The sequence below is a fragment of the Hemicordylus capensis genome, chromosome 3 (assembly GCF_027244095.1).
Source record: "Hemicordylus capensis ecotype Gifberg chromosome 3, rHemCap1.1.pri, whole genome shotgun sequence".
Lineage (NCBI taxonomy): Eukaryota > Metazoa > Chordata > Lepidosauria > Squamata > Cordylidae > Hemicordylus > Hemicordylus capensis.
In genome coordinates this window covers 15624669-15639828 of record NC_069659.1, presented here as the reverse complement: position 1 = coordinate 15639828, position 15160 = coordinate 15624669, and the positions used below count along the sequence as shown (strand labels likewise).

At 47.1% G+C, this 15160-nt stretch overlaps 1 protein-coding gene across 3 annotated transcripts in view; it reads left to right on the top strand.

The window, feature by feature from the left end:
- ME3 (malic enzyme 3) overlaps nt 1-15160 on the top strand; it is a 130234-nt gene that overhangs the window by 78640 nt on the left and 36434 nt on the right. For all 3 annotated transcript variants that reach the window (XM_053306378.1, XM_053306380.1, XM_053306379.1), the window contains one exon: nt 5708-5869. In XM_053306378.1, the coding sequence (XP_053162353.1) occupies nt 5708-5869 (162 nt within the window). The remainder of the gene's footprint in view (nt 1-5707; nt 5870-15160) is intronic.

Here is a 15160-nt window from a genome sequence, read left to right as displayed (position 1 = left end):
CTGTTCTCACACACAGCCTAAACCAGAGTAGGGAAGCCCAGCCTGGGTTAGGCTGCTCGTGAGAACTGCCGGGATCGGGCCTGAACCTGGCGGGGCGGCGCTGCCTAGCCCAGCTTTTTAGCCCAGTTGTTAGCCATGGTTAAGGGAGCGAGGACTACTTGTTTGTGTGCGAGCTTGGGCTGCTCCCAGCCCAGCTGCACACAGAGACGGGCGCCTAAAGTGCCCATCTCTGAAGGGAATCCCCCAAAGCATCGTGCCTGTCGTGCAGTGCATTGTGGGATCCCCAGGGGCCGACCTACAGAACTGTGTGCTGTGCTGGGAGCACTCCGAGCAACATGGCAGCAGTCGTCGGTGGGGGAGGGTGAGTTTAATCCGCCTGCTTGGTCATGTGAACTATTTCTATATGTGACGTATTCCAGCTGCAAAAAGACAGACTTGCTCTCTTGTCCTATCCATGTTAGAAGTTTGGCATTTCCACAGTGCTGTCTACCCACTGTTTTCTGCAGCAGTCGGCTTCACCACCAGCATAAGTCTCTTGAATTGCACTGCAAGCAATTACCCTCTTTAACGTTTACAAATTATAAGTTTGCACAATTCATATGAAAAGGCTGGGCAATGTAAGGCAATCAACCCAAGACCAAGCGTGTGGCTAATTTGGGGTTTAGTGTCCTTAACCAATGGGTTGCATGGAGAGAATTGTGCATGTCAAACTGAATTTGCCTCGGGAACATCAGAAGTTCACATCAAAGTGTGAGGTCTTTTATTTTCTGCAGTCCCACGCTTGCTGAATTCCTGACTCATTTACTGTAACCATCTGGCCTGGGACTGCCATCAGGGACCTAGGTCCAGTTCAAAAGTGTGGGGAGAACATAGGAAGCTGCCATATACTGTGTCAGACCATAGGTCCATCTAGCTCAGTATTGTCTTCACAGACTGGTAGCGGCTTCTCCAAGGTTGCAGGCAGGAATCTCTCTCAGCCCTATCTTGGATATGCTGCCAGGGAGGGAACTTGGAACCTTCTGCTCTTCCCAGAGTGGCTCGATCCCCTAAGGGGAATATCTGACAGTGCTCACACGTAGTCTCCCATTCATATGCAACCAGGGTAGACCCTGCTTAGCAAAGGGGACCATTCATGCTTGCTACCCCAAGACCAGCTCTCCTCCCTGGGAGGGGCAGGCAAAGCAGACTACAAGTCCATGGTTAGATCACAAGTTGGAGTGGGGTATCCAGGATTCAGAAGTGACCATCAATGCGGTAAACTGTGCACAAATGAAACTGCCTTCTACCGAGTCAGACCATTGGTTCATCTAACGCAGTATTGTCTGCACTGAGTGTCACCAGGGTTTCAGATAAGGATCTTGCAGTTACAATTTGTGCTTATACATTTTGCCTTCCATGGGCAGACAACAGCTTCGCAAAGGGAGTGGATTAGGAGAAGAAGAACCGTGGTTTGGGAATCCAAGTTTCCCCCATATTCCAGCTGCTTTTTGAAAAACAGGAAGACTGGGGAGTTCCAGTCATGGGATTTGCATGTTTCATCTAGTTTGGCTGTGTCAGTTCCAATCAAGAATAAGAAGCAATGCAGGCTGGCAAGCACTACTTTAGTAACCTTGGTTTCAGATTCTAGATGGTGCTGGGAGAGTCAACGGCTGGGGTGTCAGCATCCTGTAAACCAGGGTTAGGCAACCTTGGCTTTCCAGCTGCTGTTGAACTACAACTACAACTCCAGTATGGGAGTTATTGAACTATGTTCAGTATTATTGTCCATACAACTATGTAGTTTAACACCATCTGGAGAGTCAAGATTGCCTACCCCTAGTTTAAACTATGGTATCATGTTCCATGTCTTGTCGGTGGGCTGCCTTAAAATGGAATAGAGGCTAAGGCAAGATGGATAAGATTGGAATCAACTCCATAAACTAGGATTGCACATTTTAGTTAGTAGACAAATTGGCTAAAGCTGTAACTTATTAATTGACAGGGACCAGTTTTGATTGGTGGAGGTGTAAACTTAATTATTTGGGGAGTCTGTTCATTTCAGTTCTGGTGTGTTACTCTAATAGATTAATGAGAGCAGGGGATAAAAAGTGGCCTTTCTGAGAATGAGTGATAGCGTTTACTTATTAAATTGTCACACTTCTTTCAGTATTTCAAAAAGGCACATTTACTGAGAGTTTTGCTAATATGTGTATTAACTTAAATGCAGTTAATTAATCAGCTAAATGACACGTGTTTAGTCAATGCAAACTTCATTAATCAAAATGTGATCACCATTTCTTTTCCCCCAAGTAATGCTCAGGTTAAATTTACTCTCTCCAAACATTATTCCAGTCGTGTGTGTGTGTGTTTTAAATGATACATTAATAAAGAGGAGAGAGGGAGAGAAAGAGAATTCTGAAAGTAAATGATGTACTAACACACTCATGTGTGTTAGTACATCACTATTCCTAACAATCAGTGGTAACTTTTGCTTATTAAATAAGTTATCTCACACTTTTTTCAGTATGTCAAAAAGACACCTGTACAGAAGTTTTTGGTACTGCATGCATGAATGAATGCATCTTTATTTCAGTCAATTACTAGAATAAATATTACAAATTACTACCAATTAATTAATAATCCCTCAAAAAATTAAATCTAAACATAGAAGAAACACACAAAGTATTTTTTAAAAACCTATACCTACATCATTACATGAAAATGTGTGTATTTATTTAAATGCAGTTAGTTAACCATCTGTCACTTAACCAATTAATCAAAAATATTTAGTTAGTAGGTGACCTGACCACCCCCTAAGTAACCCTCACTTTAAATTTACAAGAGAGGGAGAGGAGAATTCTGGAAGCAAATAAGACTCACAAAGTCAATGCTTGCCATTCTGCTTTAGTCCAGTTTTCACTGCTACAGATGAAAATGTGGGACACAATGCCTGTTTTCATCTAATGCAGAGTCTGGCTTTTAGCTTTGAATGGGCTTTTGCACTGGGACTATCCCCTGACCTAACTCCTGATCAGGAGCAATTAGGAAACTTCCGATGAGCAAGAACTGCGTTGGATCTGTCATGTGTTTAATGAGACCGGTGGGACACACCAGAGCTAGATACGCACCAGAGTTAGCCAACAAATCCAAACCACAAATACGTGCACACATTTTTTTTTTTGCACAAAGACAATAGCTTGCCTCCACCTACAAATGTCTGTCCATAGATCAATTATGCAAAAACTTATCTTCTCAATGCTCATTGCTTCACGTCAAATAGCAACGCCTGTTTGTCTTCAGCAAAAAGACCTCAAGCCATATGGCATGCATTTCAATCCTCATATGATTTGTCCCTTTAATAATCTGAAATATAATTAGATTATTTTAGAACACATTTCTTCTGAACTAGGAGAAAAATTTACTCATCAGGTCTGTTATTCCATTTCTAAACACAGCACTCTTGTTCTCCTCCACCCGCTCCCTAAAGCCGGTAAATCAGTCATAATATTCTATTATGTCTTTCACACAACCTCGCTGGGGAGGGAGGGAGGGCGGGTTGCAGGGAAGGCAGGAGCTGGTGCCTTCCCTAGCAGCCGAGCAGCCGCTAGGGATGTGCACGAACCGGTCCGAAGGCCGTGCAAGAGGCCTGCGAACTGGTTCATGCTGGTGCCGGTTCGCAGTTCAATGCCAGCAAGGGGTTTCCCTTTAAGGGTGGAGGGGTTGCACTTACACACACACCCTGCCACTTTCCCCCCACCGGCGCTCCATTTTTAAAAAAATGTTTTTGAGGTGGCAGTCTCCCTGCCGCCTCTGCCCCTGGTGTTGCCTGGAAATACAGGACATATGGGCTGTGCGTGTGTTCGCCGCCATGCACACACGTCCTCCGTGCACATTGCACGATGCATGTGCACGTTGCACGATGCATGTGCGTGATGCATGTGCATGTTGCAATCCCTCCAAAAAAAAAAAATGTTAACCAGAAGTGAAAGTGGGATGAATGAACACAGGCCAACAGGGGCATTCTTTTTATGAGGCGAGGTGAGGCAATTGCTTCAGGCTGCTGATTATTGGGGCTGCAGCAGGGCATCCAGATACTGCATTCTAACCCCAGGCCAACATCAGTGAAGGCCTTTGGGGCTGATCTGACCCTTGCAGGTTTTTCACAAGAAGCATCTTTCCTCGCACTTCTTGCAAAGCCTGCAAAAAGCAGAAGGAGAGAAGAGGAGGCTGCTGGCAACCTTCCCACCCTCCACAATATTTGCAGAGCTTACAAGGGTTGGTTTGAAAGGGGGCTGGCCTCCACCCGGGACATGGGGCACATCAGGATTTGGCACCTTGCCTCAGACGCCACCATTCCTTGGACTGTCCCTCTGGGCAAAGAGTAGCGATTCTGTGTTTCAACTTTCAGTGCTCTGGGGGAAACAATATACATGGTCACGTCTTCCGCTTCAACTTTTTCATGGTTTGGTCCAACTCCCCTTCAAACCTCTTCTCTGTCCATTTGCTTCTGACCCCGCTGTACACAACCCTGATCTTCTCAAGGGAGGTCAAGATGCAAATATGACTGATAGGTAGTTACAGAGCTACAAAGATAGGAATGGGCAATTGGTGGGCCGAGGTCCTCCAGTGTATATGTTGTAAATAAGCATGCTTCTTCTCAGGTTTTGCTGGGATTCAGAAGTTAGATGGACTTCTGTTGGCTTCTCAGGTCATCTGATCCTGCTAGGCGGAAAGATTTGGCCTGGCAGTTCCTTCTGCATGCAAAGAGCCCCAAATGGCACAGGGAATAAGGCTCCTGGGCCTTGGTTAGAGACCTTTGATAACCTATAGCAGCACTTCTCAAACTTGAGTCCTGTGATACTGTTGGACTTCAACACACATCATTCTCAGCCACTGTGGCTGGGGATGATGGGAACTGTAATCCAACAGCATCTCGGGACTCAATTTTACGAAGCCCTGCCCTACAGAAATAAAATAGAACTGCTAGCTGAGGATGAGGTTAGAAATAATATTTCATGAGCATGAGCCTGGCTTCCTTCCAACTTCACAATTTGCATGAGGGATACGTTCTAACAAATCGAGACCTTGGTCAGCCAGTAGTTCTGTCCATCCTCTTGTGAGTCAGATGGACTTGTCCAACCCGTGTTTTTTTTAAGTCCTCCATTTACATTTATTCATTTCTGTATTAATCCTTCTTATTTGAACAAAAGAAATATTTTAGCAGTATGCACTGACCGTTTGGCATGGTTCAGTCCGAATTCGAACCGAATTCAGACCGAACCACAGGTATGTGGACTGGTTCGATCGAATCAATCGGCTGGGTGAGTCGGTTTGACAAACCATTTCAAAGCGATTTGAAGCAATTTGCAATCAAACTGCTTCAATTGGTCCAGTTCGCTGTGGTCCAGTTCCTGATCGAACCAGTTCTGCACATCCCTAAAATGTTTTTTTTAAGAGATATCAAGTTGCTCAGGGGATTGGCGGGAAGCTATTTTGGTGATAACATGGGCACTAGCCCATTGGCACCACCCACAGCTCGCTTTTGCCAGGAATTTGCAACCAAACTTGACCCTAGAGATGAAAAGTTATGTTTGTTTTGAAAGTGGGGAAAGGGGTTCCAAACTGATCCCACTGTCTATAAACATACTACTTTTATCTGTTCATCTGTTTCGACCCCAAAACACATCAAGTGCTTCTCCCTGTAGCCGATTCCTGTGCTTGTTTGTAGGCTATTGTGGTGACAGATGGAGAGAGAATTCTAGGCCTCGGAGATCTTGGAAGCTACGGCATGGGAATCCCAGTAGGAAAACTTGCTCTCTATACTGCTTGTGGCGGCGTTCACCCCCAACAGTGCCTTCCTGTTCTTCTGGATGTCGGCACAGACAATGAGGTGAGATTACTTCCCTGTTTACTTGGAAAGTTCTCTTGGAATCTCAAGGTTATGAGTGATTCTGGAAAATATGTTGTTCATTATTTACAAATCTTAACTCTGGATCGTGGAATTGTAATATCAGAATGCCTCGTCTATTTCTGTAAGGAATCTACACTCTGCCTTTTTGACTAAAAAGCCTTCAAGGTGGCTTACAGGAAAAAAATAAAATGCACATACAACATAATTAAATATCTTCTCAAAAATGAAATCAGCAATAAACACCATAAGACTAAAACCAGCAACAAGAGCAAGGCAGAAGTAAAAACCAATTGAAAGGATCTCAAACACCATTAAAAACCCAGGAGAACAGATCGGGATGGAGGCACCAAGTGAACATGCCTAGGAAGAGATGAGAGTTGTAGGCCACCATCAGGGAAGTTGACACGTTCAATATTAGGGTAAGAGAAGCCTCCTACCCTGATTCAGGAGCAAGACATGCTCCCAATTTTTGATCGTGTGTTAGATAAAAACGAAGTTGGAGGCAGGGAGCTTGATCGTCAGTCAGGCCACTTCTGAGTAGGCCAAGAAGGCCCTACCCAGATTAAGAACATAAAAACAGCCCTGCTATCAGGCCCAAGACCTATGTAGTCCAGTATCCTGTTTCACACAGTGGTCCACCAGATGCTGTTAGGCAACCTTAGAGAAACTGCTGCCAGTCTGTGTAGACAATACTGAGCTAGATGAACGAAGGGTCTCACTCAGCATAAGGCAACTTCCTATATTCCTAAGAGGAATCATTTGCAAGGAAGCAACAGCAAGAGAGAGGGCATGCCCTCAGAGGCATCTTGTGGGCCACTGTGTGAAACAGGATGCTGGACTGGATGGGCCTTGGGCATGATCCAGGAGAACTGTTCTTATATTATGTTCTTGATACAAGTAGTTACCCATCCAAATGCAAACCAAGCCATACCCTGCTTAGCAAAGGCTCACTACCACACGCTCAGCTGTCTTCCCCAAAGACTCGCGCCCGAAATGGAACTTGAATCCAGGACCCTCAGATTAAGATATCATTCTCTACCTCAGAGGTTGGCAACCTTGCTTCTCTAGCTGTTGTTGAACTACAACTCCCATCATCCTCAGCCAAAATAAATTGTGGTTGGAGTTGATCGGAATTGTAGGCAACAACAGCGGAAGCAGCAAAAGTTGCCTACCCCTGCTTTACCGACTGACCAAATCTGACCATAGTCAAATAGAAACAGACTTATTCAACTGTCAATAATTGGCATGTCAATTGACTGGCACGTGAAGCCTATTATCACACTGATTATCTTTAAAAACAAAAACGGGGGGCGGGGGACATGTTATGAGCCAGGGACAGATTGAAATCAGGGATGTGTGTGACTATCGGAGATACCTGAGAAGTATGAATAGTTGTCTGGATCTGCCCATAGAGACAAATGACTATTGTAACCGGACTGGGAGCCCTGGTTAGCTGCTGCAACCATTTGGTGCCTAAAGTGCTTCGGCAGGTATTGTGAGAGCAGATGAATGCTGGATCCTGTCCCGTTTCTCTGGCTGGAAGCTGACATTGGCATCCCACCAGTGGGAGTTGAAGGGGTCAGCGCCATCTTTCAGCACATGGCGAGTTTAAAAGATGCTGGCTGGGCAGCTACAGATTTTACTTTTCCTGTGATAATCACAGGGAAGCTAGCACATTCCCGTGCCTGTTTGGAGGAGATTGTGTTTCAGCAAACGGAGAATCCCCTGGCGGATGGTTTGAGCCTAATTAATTTCAGTGTTTTGTCAGATCGCGCTCTTTAATGCTTGTGATAACAATGTGAGAGGGCTGCATCTGTTCATGGTTTTCTGCTTTGTGGCTCCAGAAGTTACAATCCAGCAGTTTTAGCTCGTGCCAGCAGGAAAATCTGCAAATATTTCTTTTATTCTTGGCCAGTAAATATCTTGTGGCTATTTCACGCGGCCCACTTTAGTCAACAAAATGCCTTAAAAAACAAAACCTCGCCCTTTCATTTGACAGCTTAGCTTCTAAAAGATGGAGTGGCAAAGCAAAGAATGAGTGTTATTTACACGAGATGAAGGTTGCAGTCCAGAGCAAAGTTACTTGGAAGTACTGATTATGTATTACAGTCACATCCCACCCTGCCTCCTAGGAGCTCAGGGTGATGTATGTGATATTCTCCTCCATTTTATCCTCACAGCCCATGAAGCTGTCTTAAGCCAAGTCCATCTAGCTCAGTATCCTCTATACCAGGGTTTCTCAACATTGTGACCTCAAATGTTGTTGGACTACAACTCCCATAATCCCCAGCCCCAGTGGCCTTTGGTTGGGGATTATGGGAGTTGAAGTCCAGTAACATCTGGGGACCCAGCATTGCGAATCCCTGCTCTATACCAGGGTTTCTCAACACTGCGACCTCAAATGTTGTTGGACTACAACTCCCCACATTGTAGTCCCAATGACAGCTAGCATGGAAACCCTTGCATTGGTCTCTTATTGTAATTGACAATTTAAAAGTTCAGGAAAATAGGACAGTCTTAGGCTGGCGCCTAAGTAACAATTACCAGTGAACTTAGCTAGCAAGGGAGTTCCAGAGCTGCAGTGACATCACAAATGCACCCTCTTTGGGGTAACCATCCACTGGACTTCTAATGGTAGTGGAACCCAGCGAAGGACCTCGTTCACTGGCTGACATGCACAGTAGTGGTCTGGAACATACATAGCAACATAGGGAGCTGCCTTCTACTGAGTCCGACCACTAGTCCATCTAGCCCAATACTGTCTACACTGACTGGCAGAAGGAGCTTTCCAAGACTACAAGCAGGAGTCTTTCCTAGCCCTACCTACAGAAGCCAGGGAGTGAATCTGGGATCTTCTGCACACAAAGCAGGTGTTCTTAAGAGCTCTAAGGGGAAAGCACTGGAAAGGGCTACACTTCCCAGCACTCTGTGCATGCCTTCCAAGGTGGTGCAGGCCTCCATTTCCCTTAAAGGAGCCCCTCACCTCTGGTCAAAGCCGGTGATGTAGTCGCAAATTCAGAATGCAGGCGCTTTCCATGGCAGGCTCCATAGACAAATCCACCTGAGTTATGCCCCCTGGTCCCGCCCATCACAATGGCCACACCCTTCACTTAGATGCAGTAATTTGAGGGGTTCCTGTTACAAGACATCAAGGATCATGTAGACTCTAGGGGATGTACTAGAATGAATGACAGGGAATGCCCACTGAAATGCACTGGTTCTTTCCCAATAGCCATAGGAATGCATGGGATTTCTAAACGGCCATTCCGAAATTCAATGCATTCTGTGGCCATTTGGAAGGAACCAATGCATTTCAGAGGGCATCCCCTATCATTCATTTTAGGATGTCCTGACACTCGTCCACCATAGGACTTGCATGCTGACGGTCCCAGGTTCAATCCCTTGCAGCATCTCCAGGAAGGGCTTCCTATGTTCCTCAGACAGAAAGAATGATAATAAACAGTTGGAATAGAAAGAGCAGCGCATTATTTCCATGTAGAAAGCCAAAGGCTTTGCGTCCCTGCTGAGACCCTGGTAGGGATGTGCACCAAATTGCTTCGGTGCATATCCGAGGGCGGCAAGGGGTTCCTTTAAGGGCAGGTGGGAAGGTCCTACCTGCCCATCCTCCAAGCCCCCACTGGCCTGCCATAGTGCTGTTGAAGCGGAAATACTTCCATGTAAGCAGCAACTTGTGCCGCTTGCCCCTTGAAAACACTACGGCGATGGGATGTGTCTCCTGGCATCCCTCGTGTGGCATCGGCACGTAAATGGCAAATGCGTCGACGCCATTTACTGGCCCTGCCAATGGCATCAACGCATGGGGTGATGCCATTAACGTGCCAACGCCGCGTGTCGTGACCCATCGCTGTGGCGCAGCGTTTTAAAGGTGCAAGCAGCACAAGCTGCCGCTTGCACAGAAGTATTTCTGCCTCAACAGTGCTACGGCGGGCCAGCAGGGCCCTGGAGGATGGGTAGGTAGGGTTTGCCTGCCTTCCCTTAAGGTAACCCCTTGCCCTGCGCCGAAATGTTTCGGTGCCAGGTTGCCAAAGTGTTTCAACGCCTCTCCAAAGAGGCACCGAAACGCTTCGGGCTCATCCCTAGACCCTGGAAGGAAAAAAGTACCGGGACTGCATCCCTGCCCGCCCCTGCTGCACTACACCACTGGTCAAAGCACAGCACTGCCTGGTGAGAAGGGTCATCTCCACAATAGTCAATTAGTCCGAGTGCTGCATTTGGGGTTGATGGAGGCTATCACTGGCCCCCTGGGCCTTACGATGAGGAACACTGAGATAAATGCTGGACTCTCTCCTGAGATCAATGCTAGACTCTCTCCTGTGCAGCTGGCTGGGAAGTGAGATTGGTATCCTGCCATCAAAGGTTGAAGGGCCAACTCTATCTTTCAGAATGATGAGGCAAGTTAAAAAGATCCTGACTGAGCAGATTACAGATTTTATTTTTCCCATTCCAATTGCACAGAAACCAAAGTGTCCCCATGTGAGTTTTCCAAAGAAGTGAGACATGTTCCTGAACAACAACAAATGCATGTTCCAATTTTGTAAATGTAATCAGTGAATCGCTGTGATCAGAATGTAGTTTTAAAAATGGCTCTGTTCAGCATTCTGTCAGGCACTGGGGAAAATATTCAGACAGGATAGATTTGAGTTCGTAGATGCCATTCTGATTACAGTGCCGAGGGAGCAGAGGGGCAGATTCACATTAGAATCCAAAGCTATATCGGTCAACAAACCCTGCAAATCCAAACGTTACTAAGGCAATTCACACAGCTGAAAACTTGGTGAGACAAGTGTCCTGCCCAGGTTTGGGAAGTGTGAGTGCTCCCAACTTTCAGTTGTATGTGAGCAAACGACTAGGTAGGGAGGGGATTGTGTGGGAGATAGCAGCTAGGTAAGACAGTGCTGTCCTACCCAGCATTTGACCAAGGCAGGAAGAAAAGCTGTCCTGCCCAGCTCCTGCTCATTCTACCCAATTTTCAATTGTGGGTACTGCCTTATTGACTGACATTCAGAGCAAGGAAGCACAGGTTCAACAAAAGAGCAGTCTAACAGAGTTCCCCAACTAGGGATTTGCACAAAACCAGTTTGCCCAATTTTGTTCGAATTTGAACCAGACCGGATGTGTTCAGTTTTGCCCCCTCTAACGGGGGCCCAACTCAGCTCAAATTTGAGCCGGTTTTGGCCCAGATCGAGGGTGATGGGGTATGTGGAAATACTGTAAATTAATGAATTACTTACCAGCTGTGGTGGCCTTGGAGGAGTCTCTGGTGGCTCCCCCTCCCCCCTGAGTTTCCCAGGGCCATTTGGGCTCATTTCAGGGCGATTTTAGCCCTCTGTGCTTGTGTGGCGGCCGTTTTGGGGGGCACTGCGCATGCATATGGCCCATTTGCATGACCACATAATGTGGTCACACAAATTGTCCATGTGCATGTGTGGTGACCCCAAAAATGGCCTCTGTGCGCATGCAGAGGGCCAAAACAGCACCAAAATGGCCCCAAGAGACTTGGGAGGATAGCAGGGGGAGGGAGAGCTGCCGGGAAAACCCCCCCTGCACGCAGCACCCCCAGGACCCCCTAAGGCCCCTGCTGGCAGTGGTAAGTAATTAATTATTTTACAGTGTTTTAACACCCACCACCACCCTCGAACTGGGCCAGAACCATCTCCCCTTGTTCGACCTTGAACCAGGTTCAGTTTGAAGTCAAGCATCTGAATCGGCCTGGTTCGAGTGCAGTCTGGTTTGATGTTGAACCAGTTTGCATATCCCTATTCCCAACTAATTGTGCCAGTTCAGCAGGGAAGTGGCCATTTTTTACACCCTCTCCTTCCCCCAGAAGCTCTCTTTGCCACCAAAAATATGTCCCCAAGGGCTGCGCAACCCCCAGGGACACATTTTCAGGTGGCACAGAGGGCTTCCTGGGGAAGAGGATGGCATCAGAAATGGCAGCTTTTCTGGTGCACTGGTGCAGTTATTTGGAAACTCTGTTAGGCTGCTCTCCTGCTGCACTAGCACTTGCTTGCTCTGAATGCCAGCCAATGGCTAGAAATTTGTCATTCAGTTTAAGCAACAGGCCATTTTCTAGTGATGAGGACAGTTAATCACTTGAATGGGTTGCCTAGGGAGGTTGTAGAACCTTAGATTTCACAATGCTCCCAGGGTTGTGAGAGGCATCCGTTTTCCTGCCATTATGCATGGATCTGGACTGGGTGAGCTTTGCCCCTTAACCTTCTGCGATTTCAAAGCCTGGATACATAGAGGTATCACTATTAGCGTGGTTTGTCTTTATCTCTCTCTGTCCCATAGGACTAGAATGGCTTAGAGCAATTTCCCAAAAACTAATTGTCTGTCCCCAAATGGGCTCACAAAAAACCCAAAAAAAGTTCAGTCCCAAGGGGTGGTGGTGTTAGGGTTTCTATATCTCTGTTCCAAAGGCAAGTAAGTGTAAATTCATCACCCCTGGAATGTTCCTCCAGGAGCTGCACCAATCGTTAATGGTGGTGACTGGAATGGATGCCGAGTGAGCTGGGCTGGATTGGGCCATTGCTGAGTCCCAAGGATGATGGAGCCCAGGAGCATTGTCTATTGGACACCCCAGTTCTGATGAATTTGCAGCACCCTCTCCCCTGGTGGTGAGTGGAAGTGGCTGTTTCCAGCATGGCCATCTCCATGCATTTCCGATGGGGAAAATGGTGGGAGGAACTACATTTCCCAGATGACTCCTGCGCACTTCCCTAGAGTTGTGTGCCTTCCATGCACCCCTGCACCCATTTGCAGCTGTCCCAGCAGACTCCAGATCTCGAAAAAGAGGCCCCTCCAGTGCTGAACATATGGGGAAATGTGTAGAGCGGCCCCTTCCACATGCCACCAGGTGGTGGTCCAAATTCATTGGAATTGGAGCATCCGATGCACAGTCCTAGTGCCCAGGAGGGAATAACATGTTCATTCACAGCATGAAATATGGGTAAATGGATACACTTTATAATGTTCATTGACCAGTGCAATAGAGTATGGGCATCTTCTTTCTCTGAAAACACTAGAGCTAGCAGTCACTGAATGAAACAGATTGGTGGTATGTTTATCATAGACTAAAGAAAGAACTAAATGAAGTGCCTAATTAATTTATGGAGTATACAAGTCCATCCTAAGCCTCCCCAGTGCCTAAGGTAGTGTGGCAACTTGCTGCCCAGACCCCCATAGCAGTGGAGGCCGGTTGAGGGCAGTGAGAAGCACCTTCAAAAATAAATTAGCAGGTCCTTATGGCACAGCGGGGAAATGACTTGACTAGCAAGTCAGAGGTTGCTGGTTTGAATCCCTGCTGGTATGTTCCCCAGACTACGGGAAACACCTATATCGGGCAGCAGCGATATAGGAAGATGCTGAAAGGCATCACCTCACACTGAGGAGGAAATGGTAAGCCCCTCTTGTATGCTACCAAAGACAACCACTGGGCTCAGTGGGCACCAGGCGTCAACCCCGACTCAACAGCACACTTGACCAGCGTTACCGCAGCACCTACAAGCTGCCTCAAGCAGTGAGGCTCACCTGGCATCCCACAGGGCAGCGCGGCCCTGGCCTCTGCACGTGCTGCAGTAACGCTGGTGAGCACCTGCTAACTTATTTTTAAGGGTGTCTCTCGCTGCCCTCCCGCCGCCGCCCTCACTGGTCACCACTGTCTCATGGCATGCGGAGTACAGCACACATCCATCCCACCTACACACCTACACACACCTACACACACACACACACACACACACACACACACACACCTACAGATCAGCAAGATGTTTTTGGACAAGTCTGTTTTTTCTGCTGCTCCGTTCCCCATCCTTTGCCTTTTGTAAAGGTAGGGAGCAGGAGGAGCAGCAGCAGCCAGAGTGGTGCCAACACCACCGGGTCGGGTAGGGGCAGACTAGCCCAGTGAGTGCAGAAGAACATAAGGACAGCCCTGCTGGTTCAGGCCCAAGGAGGCCCATCTAGTCCAGCATCCTGTTTCACACAGTGGCCCACCAGGTGCCTCTGAGAAGCCCACAGGCAAGAGCTGAGGGCATGCCCTCTCTCCTGCTCTTGCTCCCCTGCAACTCATCCTGCCTTTGAACCTGGATAGCCATCAAGACTAGTAGCCATTAGCCACTGATAGACCTGTCCTCCAAGAACTTGTCTAAGCCTTGCTTAAAGCCATCTGAGCGGGTGGCCATCACTCCATCCTGTGGCAAAGAATTCCATAGACTGATTAAGTGCTCTGTGAAAAAATACTTCCTTTTATCAGCCAGTTTTCTGGCAATCCGTTTCATAGGATGACCCTTGGTTGCTGTGAGTGTGAGAGAAAATTTTCTCCCTGCCCACTCTCTCCACACATGCATAATGTGAGGCGCTTCCGCCATTCTTCCGCCTGAGATGACCACCTCACCGTGCCTCACTGGTGGGCCGTCCCTGGGAATATGCTGCTGCCAGATATGGTGTAGCAGCAGTGATATAAGAAGATGCCGAAAGGCATCATCACATACTGCACAGGAGGCGGCAATGGTCAACCCCTCTTGTATTCTACCAGAGACAACCACAGAGCTCTGTGGTCACCAGGAGTCGACACCGACTCGACAGCACACTTTACCTTTAAGTCTTAATAACAATAGCAAAATCAAACTTCCAGGACCAGGGGCAGTCTATCTGACTAACAGATGTTAGGGTCAAGCAAGTTGGGATGGCAAATGTCATCCTGCCTTTCTTCTAAATGCTCTAGGAGCATCTCTCTAATAATAATAAATAATAATAATAAACTTTGTTAGCCACCCCATAACAAATTGTTCTCTGGATGACTTACAACACAGTCTCACAATCTCTAGTGACTGATGGAAACAGAATACTTGATTAGATGGATCTCTGACTTGATCCTGCAGCATTCTTATGTGGACACTTCTGTATACAACGGAGTGTTATACAATTGGATCCATGATATGCTGAGACCCTTTGCTAACACTGAGAAGCGCAAATCTAAAAAAAAAAATTGTGTCTGCTCCAACATCAGTACTTTTATCACGGTCCCACAGAATTTTCTGCTTTGGGGCCCTTGTCCCTGTTTTCCAGCAGTGACGCAGGAGACAGCTGCAGAACCCTTGCCTGTGCAGAAAGTATTGCTCTCGAATGTAGCTTTTTCCTTCATAAACATCATTATGGTACAATGGCAAAGACCTTGAGTCACAATCTAGGGAATCCCCTTTTATGCTTCCTGCTGACAGAACACAGCTGTGCCTTTGCAGCTTT